General features: G+C 37.3%; 1 protein-coding gene and 2 long non-coding RNA genes across 8 annotated transcripts in view; 1 reads left to right on the forward strand and 2 right to left on the reverse strand.

Annotated features, from left to right (window-relative positions):
- The window catches only part of LOC139113146 (uncharacterized), an 89,576-nt gene extending 86,274 nt beyond the window's left edge, over nt 1–3,302 (reverse strand). The window contains exons 1-2 of the long non-coding RNA XR_011547636.1: nt 3,033–3,302; nt 2,712–2,757 (exon numbers count right to left, since the gene is read on the reverse strand). This is a non-coding gene — a long non-coding RNA (uncharacterized lncRNA). The remainder of the gene's footprint in view (nt 1–2,711; nt 2,758–3,032) is intronic.
- Nucleotides 3,303–3,459: 157 nt separating this feature from the next.
- LOC139112360 (uncharacterized) lies at nt 3,460–5,232 on the reverse strand. The gene is made up of 4 exons (XR_011547369.1): nt 4,721–5,232; nt 4,141–4,515; nt 3,895–4,061; nt 3,460–3,576 (listed from the first exon to the last, which is right to left on the reverse strand). It is a non-coding gene; the product is annotated as an uncharacterized lncRNA (long non-coding RNA).
- Nucleotides 5,233–8,931: 3,699 nt separating this feature from the next.
- Nucleotides 8,932–12,569, forward strand: part of Fas3 (fasciclin 3) — a 249,530-nt gene continuing 245,892 nt past the window's right edge. For 2 of the 6 annotated variants that reach the window (XM_070667490.1, XM_070667520.1), the window contains exon 1: nt 8,932–9,476. In XM_070667490.1, coding sequence (XP_070523591.1) covers nt 9,383–9,476 — 94 coding nt within the window. In that variant the 5' untranslated portion in view covers nt 8,932–9,382. The remainder of the gene's footprint in view (nt 9,477–12,569) is intronic. The other 4 variants (XM_070667501.1, XM_070667533.1, XM_070667510.1 and 1 more) reach the window with 3 other exon arrangements.

A 12,569-nucleotide genomic window follows, 5' to 3' on the forward strand; every position in this document is an offset into this window, starting at 1 on the left:
TCGAAATATTCGATAAAATATTTGTAAAGAAAAAAAAGAAAAAGAAATATTGTAACGCGAACCGCGTTACTCGTAAATTATGTTGTTTTCTTTCCAACCCGTAGGTATCCAATTTCCCAGCGAATGCCGGAACGTCCAATCCGTAAGAAACTGAGTTCGACGTAATATACGTGCCAGCGGGATAGGTATGCGGAAAATTTTAATACTACATTCGGTCTTACTAACTCAGACGAGACAGAAATCCACGATTTATGCCTACGCTAAAGAAATCGTAGTAGCTATATTAAATGCCGTATATGCATGATTGCATTCGATATTTGTGATTGCGAACTATCCGTTCGACGCCAACGTCTCATTTATTTATGTCCCTCTACATCTCTTAATTTTCATTAATTGATGAACGTATTATTAAATAAACTGTACTCGAATGCGTTATGTCATTAACATATTTATCTACCGCGCGAATATAACACTGTTTTTTTTCTCATTTTTATATTGTTGCTAAGTCAATGTATGATGTATATGTCATATACATATACCTAGTACAATTTCCATAGATCCGTTACCTCTATTTAAAATAAAATAAAATTTATGACTCACTAACGCGAAGCGCAACAACGGAATTTTATAATATATTTATAACTTGACGTGGCTTGCAACTGCAGAGTTGTAAAATATAAATATATCTTTTACAATGCCGCAAATAATTGTTCATAAATGAAATATTTTTTTACACATTAAATTTATTTATTATTATTATTTTATTTTATTTTATTTTTTAATTTTCTTTTTTTCTTTTTTTTTGTAATTTGTAATTATGTATGGAATTAATTTAGTTATGTAAATTATGTAATATAAAATATACGATAGGTTATTTAGAAATGATAAAGAGTAGAATATTCTATTTCCTATTTTGTATGATAAAATAATATAATTATTACATTTTTTCTCTTCAAAAATAATTTAAAAAAAATTGCAACTTTTTTTTAAAAGAATTTAATTATTAACATTTTCATTGAAAAAGAAAAAAAGATTTTATGACTTAGCATAATTGTAATCTGTTACTATTATTAATACTGACAAGTTAATAGTCTTAGCAAACAATAAAAGTAAGAAAGGAAAAGATTAATGGAATTACAATATCCATGGAATTACGGGAATGGTTTCAACAAGTGTCAGCCTTAATAAAAATACGTTTACAAGACCGTAACTTCAATATTTGATTTTACTTAAAAAACGCGATAAAAGCAAACATTACGGAAGTTTCACGCAGAGTTTGATCTTTGTCCATCTACTCTTACCATTGTTTAAACATTATCGGAACTACCAGACGAGTGTAACGACTTTAAAGTTCAGGCTCTTTTGCAATATGTTCTTTCTGTACTTCTATTTAATATTCATCTTGGTCGTGATATTATCGCGGAATTTCTACTTTCTCGCGAAGAAAGAAAATTATCACACAATTTTATCTCAAAAACTCGTTTGCATACTTTTGTCGATGGCGAAATCCGTTTAGCAACCCTCAGACAATACACCCTCGTCTAGGACAAGCAAGTATAAACAGGCAATCAGGTTCGGTCCCAAATTCGAAATAGCAAGATAAATAAGTTGATGGGATGATGCTAATTGCGATACCGAAAGCACCTACTGTGTTAAAGAGATAACAAGGGGCCCATTAGCGTAACGAAGCCGAGTAGCCAAATCCATTTTTGCACGAAGTTTCGTCGCGCGCAATAATGAATGCTAATACAGTTACGCGACGCACATGTTCCTGTCAATTATGAGACTTTAAATTGTTTTGAGGGGTACTAAGAACTCAAGGTACAGCTGCATTCGTGCTGATGTAACGTGATTCACACGCTTAACGTTTCACGAAAATTTTGAAATTTTTTTTAATAATACTCGAGATTAAAAATATTAATAGAAAAAAAATTCAATCACGTTGAGAATAAAAACAAAGACTTCTAAACTTTAATAAAATTTTTTTTTTTTATATTATATGTAAATGTATATACATTGGACATTCGGTAGGTAAACTGATAGCAGTATGAAAGAACCTTGTGATCAAAGTAACAGATAAGTATTACTGCGGCATGAATCTGCATTGATTGGCTTGCGTTCGTTTGATTACGGTAATAACCCGCATAGGATACGATGTTTGAATCGCGTAAATTGAAAGGTTTTTCACAAGAAAATCGTAATTTGTAGGTTTTCATTACATTTTGTTCATATCTCAAGTGAGTTGCAATCTCACGTAATATAAAATGTATCAGAGATCTATAAATATAATTTTTTTTAATAATAAATAAAAATTAAAGAATTTTTGGTAGTAAAGTTTTAAATGTCCTATCTTTAAAAAGCCACGTTGAATTTAATCAAGCTCACGCTTCGCTCACTTCGTACCGCGAGAGTAAAGGTAAGCCCAAATTTTATTATTACGTTAATTATATTTTTTTTGTGGTTTTATTTTTAAAAGAAAATGTAGAGGTTTAATCGTTATTGCTTTTCCGCGGTGCTAATTTATTCCCTCCCTGAATTTTGTGCCGCGAGAATTAAAGTCAGCCTAAATATTGTTAAGTTTATTTCAATTCTTTTTATTTTTTAGATTTTTAATTTTTAATCGTCATTATATGTTAGCATGTAATACCTAATCTAATTTTTCAATCATTTCCCTAATAAGCTGGCATTCTTAGAAAAATCATAAGACTTACCGGTCAGCATGAACAACAGCGGAGTTGTTGTTACAGCAACATAATCCTGCAACAAACAAATATAAAAACTAAATTACAAAGAGATCAGAATGTCTATTGTTATGAATGTTATTGTTAGAATGTCTAAAAAAAAAGTTACGCGCCTTTAATAAATTTTTTATAATTAAAGAAAATTAAAGTCAAATTGAATAAGATTTCTAAGAAATTTAATTTTTCTAAAATTAAAATTTTTTTTCTTTCACATAATATTAATCTTTATTATTAAAACGATTTTGATAACACAAAAACGATTATTTTATGCAAATAAAAAATAATCTTTACCATAGGGTTGCTCCGCTGATGCAGGAGCCCTTCCTGGGCCTCCTCCTCCTCTCAGTCATCTTAGATATCGGGGTCTTCCTTCCTGTCAGCACAAGACACTCGCGAAACCGTATACGAATAAACTACATTCGCGCGATAGTATTCGACACTCCCGGTTTTAAAGATCATTCAACAAACGCCCGATACTTTTACGATAATCGCGACACGACCGACGAATCGCCGGCGATTCGTTTATTCATTTCTATCGGCGGCGAACACTTCCAGAAAATGATGATCTGTAACATAAAAAAGAATTAAATTGTAGATATTTGAATAAATAATCTTCACTGTTAAAACAAAACTTACGTGGTAAAATTAATTTACTGTTTCTATTAAATATTATACAATAAAGTTATCTGTGACTAAAAAAAGAGATCCTTACCCTAAGGCTGCTCCGACGGAGCAAGATGCCTTTCCGAGGCCTGCTCCTCCTCTCAGGGTGTTGAGACGTAGGGCTGGGTGGTCCAAGGATGGCCTTCCACACACTCGATATTCCGACTTCCACCTGAAACAAACAGAATTTTGGTTAATAGCTATTCTTAATGGGACACTGAATAAATACTATCCGTGTAAAAATCATTGAACACAAAAGTTAATTCGCGGTTGCGATATCGTTATTTATCAAATAGAATTACTTTTCCGTATTGCATATAATCTACTCGGTGCGGCGTACTGAATGTGGTAGTGAGAGTAGTAGCGTGATGAGAATAGTGAGAAAACATAGCGCGAACCTCGGCTAGCTCGCATAGCCGAAGGCCAAGGCCAAGGCCAATATTTGTATACTGTACTTAGCAAGTTCAATAAAGCGTAAAAGAATGCATACTCGAAATATTATTTTAAATGCAGTTATTCTGTCGTCACAAACTCTTTTAAACCTCGTCCTCTTTTTTTCTCCTCCTCCTCTTGGATCTCGTCCTCTTTTTTCTCTCAGGATATCGTTTCAAGACAGCGAGCCTTTCTTCCATACATTGAACAGCACGAGAGCCACAACTGTAAATACATAAAACGGTTATTAAATACAATATCAATTAAAGCCTATACGGCGCTGGGCGACACTCGCGTTACTCACCTTTGTAAATCTTCCTCCGAGTATTAAAATAATGCTCCGGCGCCTTCGAGAAAGTCCTTGATCTACCCGACGTATTGACTGCGGCAGCGATAACACATTTGTTTTGGTCTCGTGTTGATGACTCATCCTTGTGCGGCGCGAGACACGTACGCAGTGACCAGCTGCTCCAGAGGCCGATCATCGAGAGTGCCCGAGCACGATCGAGAGCACCCTACTCTCCATGGCTTTAACGCTGTGTTAAAATACACATGTACACATCTATCGCGCGACCTTTGGCGACTCTTGCGTTTCTAAATTTCACTGATTTTCTCCCGATTATTTGATACCTCTCGCGGGACTGTACTGGCTATGGTGACGCAGACACGTTCGATTCTTCTAGACATTATTTAAGCAGAACGGAAATTTCGTTAAGATCACATTCATCGGAAGCTAGAATTCACTCACCGCGACAAGATCGTACTTATTTAATTAAGTCATTTATAGCATTAAACAAGGACATGGTGTGCTACAGAAAAGTACGACGCGAGGTCGCGCCACGTAACAAGAAACGACAGATATTCTGCACCAAGTCTATACCCACCGATATTCTCTGCGTCGAGAACACATACATCGCAAAATTGTGTGGCGCGGGTGGAGTTCCTTCATATCTGCTTATTCCGCCGTTTTCGAACTCGAACGTCGCGAACATTAGACGAGGGGCCCGCCATGACGTCACGTCGTGCCAGGAACGTCCTCTGATACGGATGGTACGGCTGCTACGGTTAGACTACCGTGCTCCCTCTCTCTCTCGCACGTACGCGGCCGTCCGCCAGGCACTCCCGAACGAGCGCGAGTGCGCCCGATCATCCGTGGCTGTCCTGCTGTAGTCGGAGATCTGCTGCACGAATTTCTCTGTAACATAAAAATAAGTACATAATTATTTTTGTAGGCTTCGCAATATTTTCGATCACTAGCAAGCGAATATTAACGAGACAACGTAACGATAGCGCCGACTTACGTACGCCACCCATGCACTGATTTCTGCGTATCTTTTTTGAACTCTACACACTTTACGCATTAAAATAAATTATGTACGCTAATTATTACCTTGAATATTATATATAGGAATATGTTTCGAACTTACAATCGCTGGATGCGCTACGATATTCGTCGTTTACAGTCCGCCGCTTCGATCAAGCTCCTGACTAAACGAATTGATAGTTAATTAATGGTACTACCAACTGTGTTTTTTGCCGTGTACAGCACTCCTGCAATGCGTTCAGTAAAAACGCTGTTGGTAGTAATAAAACTTAAAGGCTGATTAAATATCGATCGATCAAAACCGGGTCTAATTGTGAATTAAATTTCTATAAATGCAGGTTAAGTTTAATTTCGACTCAACTCGCTCTTTATCTCTTTCCATAACGTTGTATGTATTTATCGAAATAGAACAAAACCTCGTACGTTTAGTCACAGCATATTAGTCTTTTTTTTTAACCGTAAAAAAAGTAAAAGTAAATAAATCACGCGCGACTTCTGTAATGTCTGGTCTATTTTTAAAAAGCCACGTTAGATCGAATCTAATTTATTATTGTCGCTTTTTCGTAATACCAACTGGTTCTCTTGCTTCGTTTGCTTCAAGCCGTGAAAATAAATTTTAACTATCGGAAAGTTATAATTATAACATGCTTGAAAGTATGTACGGTGCTAATTGACATGTAAAAATTAATTCAGGCGTAATACACACGAATTCAGCGAATCTTTTTACATTATTATTATTATTTTATAGTCGGGGAATGAAAAATTTTTATCACATATATATTCCTTAGAAAAATCAAAAATCATAATCTATAAGTAGTTATTAAAATCTGAATTTCCAATACACGTTGAATATTGAACTGAAACGAGTTTATACAGACGTGTAACTCGGCCTGCCGCTAGTAAGGAGATCAACGTTCGTCAGCTTTAACTAGTATCATAGAATGGTCGTACTAGAATTGACTAGAACGTATTTTCGATATTTAAAAGTACTCTCGTATGTTTCGATAAAATTTATCACCGTTAGCAATACCGTTTATCAGATATAAAATAAGATATTTAATTATCTCACAGATGCTATGTTAATTTTTTTTTCTTTTTTTTGTTAAATGATAAATTTACGAATCATTTTTTTGTGTCGCGGATATGGTCGACAAATGTGAATGACTTAGAGAAATTATTGTAACTAGCAAACTTATAAGATGCTACCGTTGACCGACGATAAATTCGACTATCTCGGACACCACGATTACACGTTGTACGCGCGAGCGTCCAGAACTATCGTCAACTCGATTACTCGATTCCGTAGATAACATACATCTGCGATAGAGAAACGGCAGCGTGTTACCGAAACCGTTTGATCACGTACTGAAACTTCATTTCTAGAAGATCCTAAATCGCGAGCAACTGCTTTAACGACGTCGAGACTTGTTACGATGTTAGGTTATAGCATAAACGACAAAAGCAATTTTGCAAAGTGTACGGCTATATAAATTTTGAATTTAATTAATATATTGAAATTTTTCGTGAATCTTATCAAGCTTTCTTTGTAATTTTTTAATTTGCTTTTCAAACTTTAAGTACAATTTATTTTATTAATTGTTGGAAATTATTGAATTAAAAAATTTCAATATCAAATACCGCTATTAATGTCTGCGTATCCAATATCGTTGTAATCCATCATATAAACAAAGTATTTTTTTTTCTAACTATTTTATTTTTCTATTTTTATTGTCTGTTATATTTAGATTTTTTTTTCTTTTTTTTTTATAATAAAAAAAAGAAAGGTATTTGTGTACACATTCTAGTTTTTCCCATTGTTATCGCACTCGCACGTAAAAAAAATATTACTGTGATAGAATTCAGAGAAGTTTCGCAAATTTGGTTCGCCGTCTTTTATTAAAATATTCTGGTCGAAACGTTCAGCTACATATGTATATTCAAAATTATAAAATAAAAAAAAATTACAAACAAAATCACATATCTTTTATTTTAAATTACGACATTGCTATAAAGATTTCTTATTTTGTGCGGTTGTTGCATATGCAGAAAGCTTGATTTATCACAATTGAAATTTATTTTAATAAAATTGCTTAAAATTGTGTAACGCACAACTTGATCAATCTAATTTCAATTGTCGACGATAATTATCACTTTCGTCGTACACATATAAATATCAAGAAGCAATCTTTATGTTTATTCCCTGTTATATAATACTACATATGTAAATGACTGCTATCTTCATTATTAATTGACCAACGTGTAAATTATTACAACGTGCATAATTACGCACAGATATAAGACACGGGCAATAAATTAATACAATGATGAATTAATTAAGAGTATTTACGACGTACGAATAACGCGATTGCAACAAGGGGTTTCCTCTTTCTTTATCCCGGGAGCAATGTATTCCGTTCGTCATAAATCGAAATATGGACAGCCCTAAGCCGACGCAATTTCGGTGGGTGTGCTGAAACGACGCACGTGCGTCCGCCCGTGATCGTATTCGCATGCAAATGACACGCGGCGGTGCAACGACGGTAGTTCCGCCGACGGCCGACATCGAGAGATCGTGATCAACATTCCTCTTACCTGTTACGCGCGGAGAGTAAACCTTCCCCGGAGCTTCGAGCTGTTGTGTCGCAGTATCGGTTGCAGCAGCCCACCCGCTTGGCTCATATCGGTCACGTGCGCCACCATACCGTTACCGTGGAATCGCTTTCGCGGCGAGGCTGCAACGATATCGCGCACACAAACGGGCCAAACATCGATCCCCCGGCTTATTGTTGTGCCCCGCGCGGAATACAATCGCGCAACCGGGCACGTGCCTGCGAAAGCACGCGCGTCCGTTATCGCTCGTTTCTCGTCTCGCCGCCGATATACCTGCGCCACCCCTCGCCTCTCTCCCTGACGTATGTATCTTTGGCCTCCTTTCGCGAATTTTACGCGACGAGATAATAGCAGTCGCGGGACACGAACCGGTAGCCAATTCGATGGACTCGATCGCGCGTTCACGTTAGACTTACCGCGCCTCGATAGCGAAATCACGAGATCGGTGGCTATTCCATTTAGATTATCTTTATCGCGGTACACCTACGAATTTTCTCCTCCCCCCGACCACGAGTTTGTCAGAGAGTAAAGATAGTCTCTTTACGTGCATTTCCGGGGCACTCAAACGACGCGGTCGTTCGCGCATAATGTTAGGTTATATACGGACCTGGCGTTAGATTATGAGTGAACTTTCTACAGAGTGCTTTAAAGTAACGCGACTACTTCGCCGCCTTTTTTTTCCCCTGCATTTACACAGTTTTAGAAAATTTCAAACAAGTTAGAGATAAATTCAACGATTAAGGTCTCGAGCGAGGCGAGTCTCCTCTCTCGTAAATTATTAATCCGGTGACGCTGCCTTCTATTGCCAACAGTAATTTAAGCAAAATAATTAAAAAATATTCTCTCATACTTATTCCTTAATATTTTCGTTAATAGCAAATATGTACATACGCGACATACGGATTCCCTTTTTATCCTCCTCTCCCCCGTGAAGTCAGCTCTCTCTCTCTTCCATCTTTTGCATTCGTGCATTGAATTTTGTGAGCTCGTAAGATTTTTCTCGCGTAAGTAGGTGCGCGTTTGTCCACAGCGCGGCGCGACGAGAAAAAGCAGAGGGGTTTCGAGCCACAGAGTAGGGGAATGGTAGGGAATAGATCGAGTGGAGGCTCTAGAGGTTGTGGATCGTCGACGCGCGCTCGGACGAACTCGGTTTGCCGCCGAAGTCTCACGAAGCGGTTCGAAAGTAAAGTACGCGTCAGACGTTCTTCACGCGTCGAGCTCTCCGGTTGCTCTGTTACGGTCGCGCTCCCGTTCTCGTTGTCACGCACACGAGTCATTTCGCGACGAGTAACGAACGCGGCGAAGGTTCGGGCGACGAAAGTATCGCGCGTATCGGCGACGGTATCGGCGGGAGTGACGATCCTTTGACACCTATGCTGAGATTCGTTTCCGCGTGCCGGCGAGTAAAAAGTTTTAGGCGCTTCTCGAAAACTTACGCTGCCGTGCAAGTCGCGTGTTGCCTGGCACTAGTCGGCGGTTTCTCGCGTCCGCGTTAAGAGCCCGCCGCACCGAGTTTCCGTTGTGTTCACCGATCGCGGTTTGCGAAATCAAGCCTGAAGTTGTTCACGATTGAAGAATTTGTTTTTGCGACAGTGTTCTCGTGGGGTACCTTATGTGCGTCGGAGCTGCCAACGACCGTGCCAGGATGGCGACGATCATCACCTGGGCTAGTTTCATCGCCGTGCTGTCTTCATCGATTATTGAAGGTGAGTACGATAAAGTTACATAACCGCACGGTGAAATCCCGTTACGACGGGCGGCGTAATTTTCAAGGCGTTGCCGGCCGCGACGGCCCATTACCGGCGGCGTGTATCGGGCACGTCTCGTATACCTATGATACGACCGTCAGCGATACGATTAACTCGATTTTCGATGGCGTTCTTATAACGAGATTTTACCGTAACTTTATATCCGTTGTGCGCACGTGCGCTTTTCCGCGGCACGTTCTGCATTTCCTTCAAATCCAGCGCGCCAATAAAACGCGCAATCGCGACGATCGCAATTTTATAATAAAAGCAATATCGATATCGGATAATATAATAACGTTAATGCCGCAACGATATTAAGCAATGTTTGGAAAAAGAACAGCCGCGGGACCTCCGGATTTCTCTGCGACTTTTACTTCGCGGAAAGGAAAATGTTTAGGCAAATGACGGGCAGCTCGCGCGTAACTTTTCCCTCGGCGTGACGTCGCGTTTTTTTCGCGCGGGAAAGGGAAACTCGTGGGAAATGTCGCGTACGTGTGTGTGCGCGCTTTAAAGTCGGAAGAGACGGGAAAGGCAAGGCCTCGGTGTGATGATTCTTCGCGCTACGTGCTCTCCGCGCGGAACGCGTTACGGCGCCCATCGTCGCACGAAACGAATATAAACATTGCCGTCGTCGACCACCTCTCCTTCGCGAAACAGTACACGGTAGCGATGAGATTCGACGTGCTTCTGTTTCGTAACGCGAGGCCTCTTCGCTTCGCACGAAGCGGGTAATGACGCGTGGTAAAACGTGACGCCAAAATATTTCGCCGGAATAATTAATGAAACGGCTCGCGAGTGCAATACGTCCACCGGTCGATTAATAGAGCGATATTGATATTAAATGTGCAGCAAAATTCTCGGCGAGGTAAAGAGAGGTGTGGGGGGGAAGGGAAAGGGGAAGGAGATAATTTGGTACACGGTGTAGACATGACGAGCGAAATTCGCCCAAATTACACGACGTGATTATAAAATGAATATGAAATTCGCATAGGTGTAAATATAATGTATGTATGCACATATGTACGCGCGGGATTCGACACAGAAGTGATTTATTGCAAGGTATAAATGTAATGGGTGCGCAATTCAATTAAAATATGCAGTAGAGTAAATATAAAGTATAATACGTGCAAATACACCCGTAAGATTTTAATAGCGCGAAAAAAAAAAAAGGAAAAATACAAATACAATAAATATGAAATGAACGAAGGGGAGAAAGATATAAAATTTTCAATGTTTAGAAAGTGATCGAGAGCGTGCGGTCGTAACGTAAAATTTAGAGTCACTGATATTTCGTTAAATATAGCGCATATTTCATCGCTTTCGAAACTAAACGTTTTCTTGTGACATCGTGATAGATTAGAGCTAATCGATCATTGAACCAGATAACAGAACATAGGGATGGTAATTGTGTGGGTCGTTTAAAAGTTATATATAGAACAGACGTGTATATTTCATGCTGAATTTACATTCGCCGTAACGCGATGATAACGCGCGATAACGAAGAAGATAGCCATAAATAATTAGGGCATGTTTGTGCAAGGCAAATTGAAAAGTATTTGACGTGACGAAATTAAGGTGTTTTTGTTTGTGTTTAAAAAAAATTTTTTTGTTTCTTTCTTTTTCTTTGCAATGTATACGCTGACTCAGTATGATACATTGTAACGTCTATTGCAATATTTCCAGTATGCTGACGTAATTCAATTTTAAAATCTCGCAGAATTATATCGAGAAGTTACTCTCGCTATTTCGTTTGTAAACATAATTTTTCTTTTTCTGCCTACCGTCTGCTGAATCGATTTTCCGTGAAAACTTAGTTGTGAAACTTGCTGCTGAAGGGATCGACTTTTCCATTACCATATCAAATAACTTTAGTAACGGATAGGTTATCGTAGGATTATATTTCTGACCCTATTATATTTCTAATCTTAAACGGATAGACAGAAATTGTTGTTCCTTGAATTTCGTTATAATCGTAGATATAAATGTTGCGTATTTCTCTCATCTCTGAGAAATTTAAAATATTACTCACTCTGATATTATATGTATGATATTTTTATTAGATTCATATTGAATAATTATTAAAATATTACTTTCATAATTATAGTAAATATTAAAATATACAAACGAAAAGAAAGTTTTTTTAACTTTATGAAATTTAAAAAAAAAAAAAAAACTATTTTGCTCGAAACATAGATTTTGATGAGATACGGTTTATTCATTTTAACTTGCAAGCTTAACAGTTTACAGTAAGTAAATCTGCGATATAAAAAGAGTTGTGAGTAAAACAGATGCATTATTGATTTGCTTGCTGTATCCGTAAGATTAATATTGGTACGGAAACATAAACGTTTATGGTTAAATTATTAAATTATAAATTTTCACAAAACACATATGTTTTTAATAAGTCTGAGTTTTATGGTTTATAATTTTTTAATTTGCAATTTAAAAAAATTATTACATACAAAACTGCAGCACGCTAAACAAATTCGATATTAAGTGATACCAGTTAATTATCAAACAGTTTTCTATTAATTATTTAAAATAATCGGTTGAATTTTGAAGCAATTACGACTATGTAATTTACTTGCTCATTGATAAATGATATTTCTTATTGGATGTTTTGTTTAACCGAGCTAAATTTATGTCATTATATTAAAATTTATTTTATTTAATGCGTAATTAATTTTTTTTTAATTTTTGGAAAGTGACAAATAATAACTTTTCGCTAAATTTGTGTTAAAGAGAAATTAATTTTATATCCGCTGAAGAATTCTATCATTAATTCCTGTCAGATGCATGCTGTATATCGCGATGATGCATTGTGATTATAACCATCCTACGCTGTATAAATATTTTAATGTTAAATTGTTTTCAATTAATTGACGTGAAATATTAGTGAACGAGGCGACAACCAATTCGTCCAGGAGAAAGCGTCGCTTCCCTAGATGAACAATTAATATCACGATATAATTGAAGAAAATTTCTTGTTACCCGCGAACTTGTTGCTATTTATTAAGACCGTAGATCGGACGTTCATTATTTTGTAATTAT

This window comes from Cardiocondyla obscurior, linkage group LG02, assembly GCF_019399895.1.
Source record: "Cardiocondyla obscurior isolate alpha-2009 linkage group LG02, Cobs3.1, whole genome shotgun sequence".
Taxonomy (NCBI): domain Eukaryota; kingdom Metazoa; phylum Arthropoda; class Insecta; order Hymenoptera; family Formicidae; genus Cardiocondyla; species Cardiocondyla obscurior.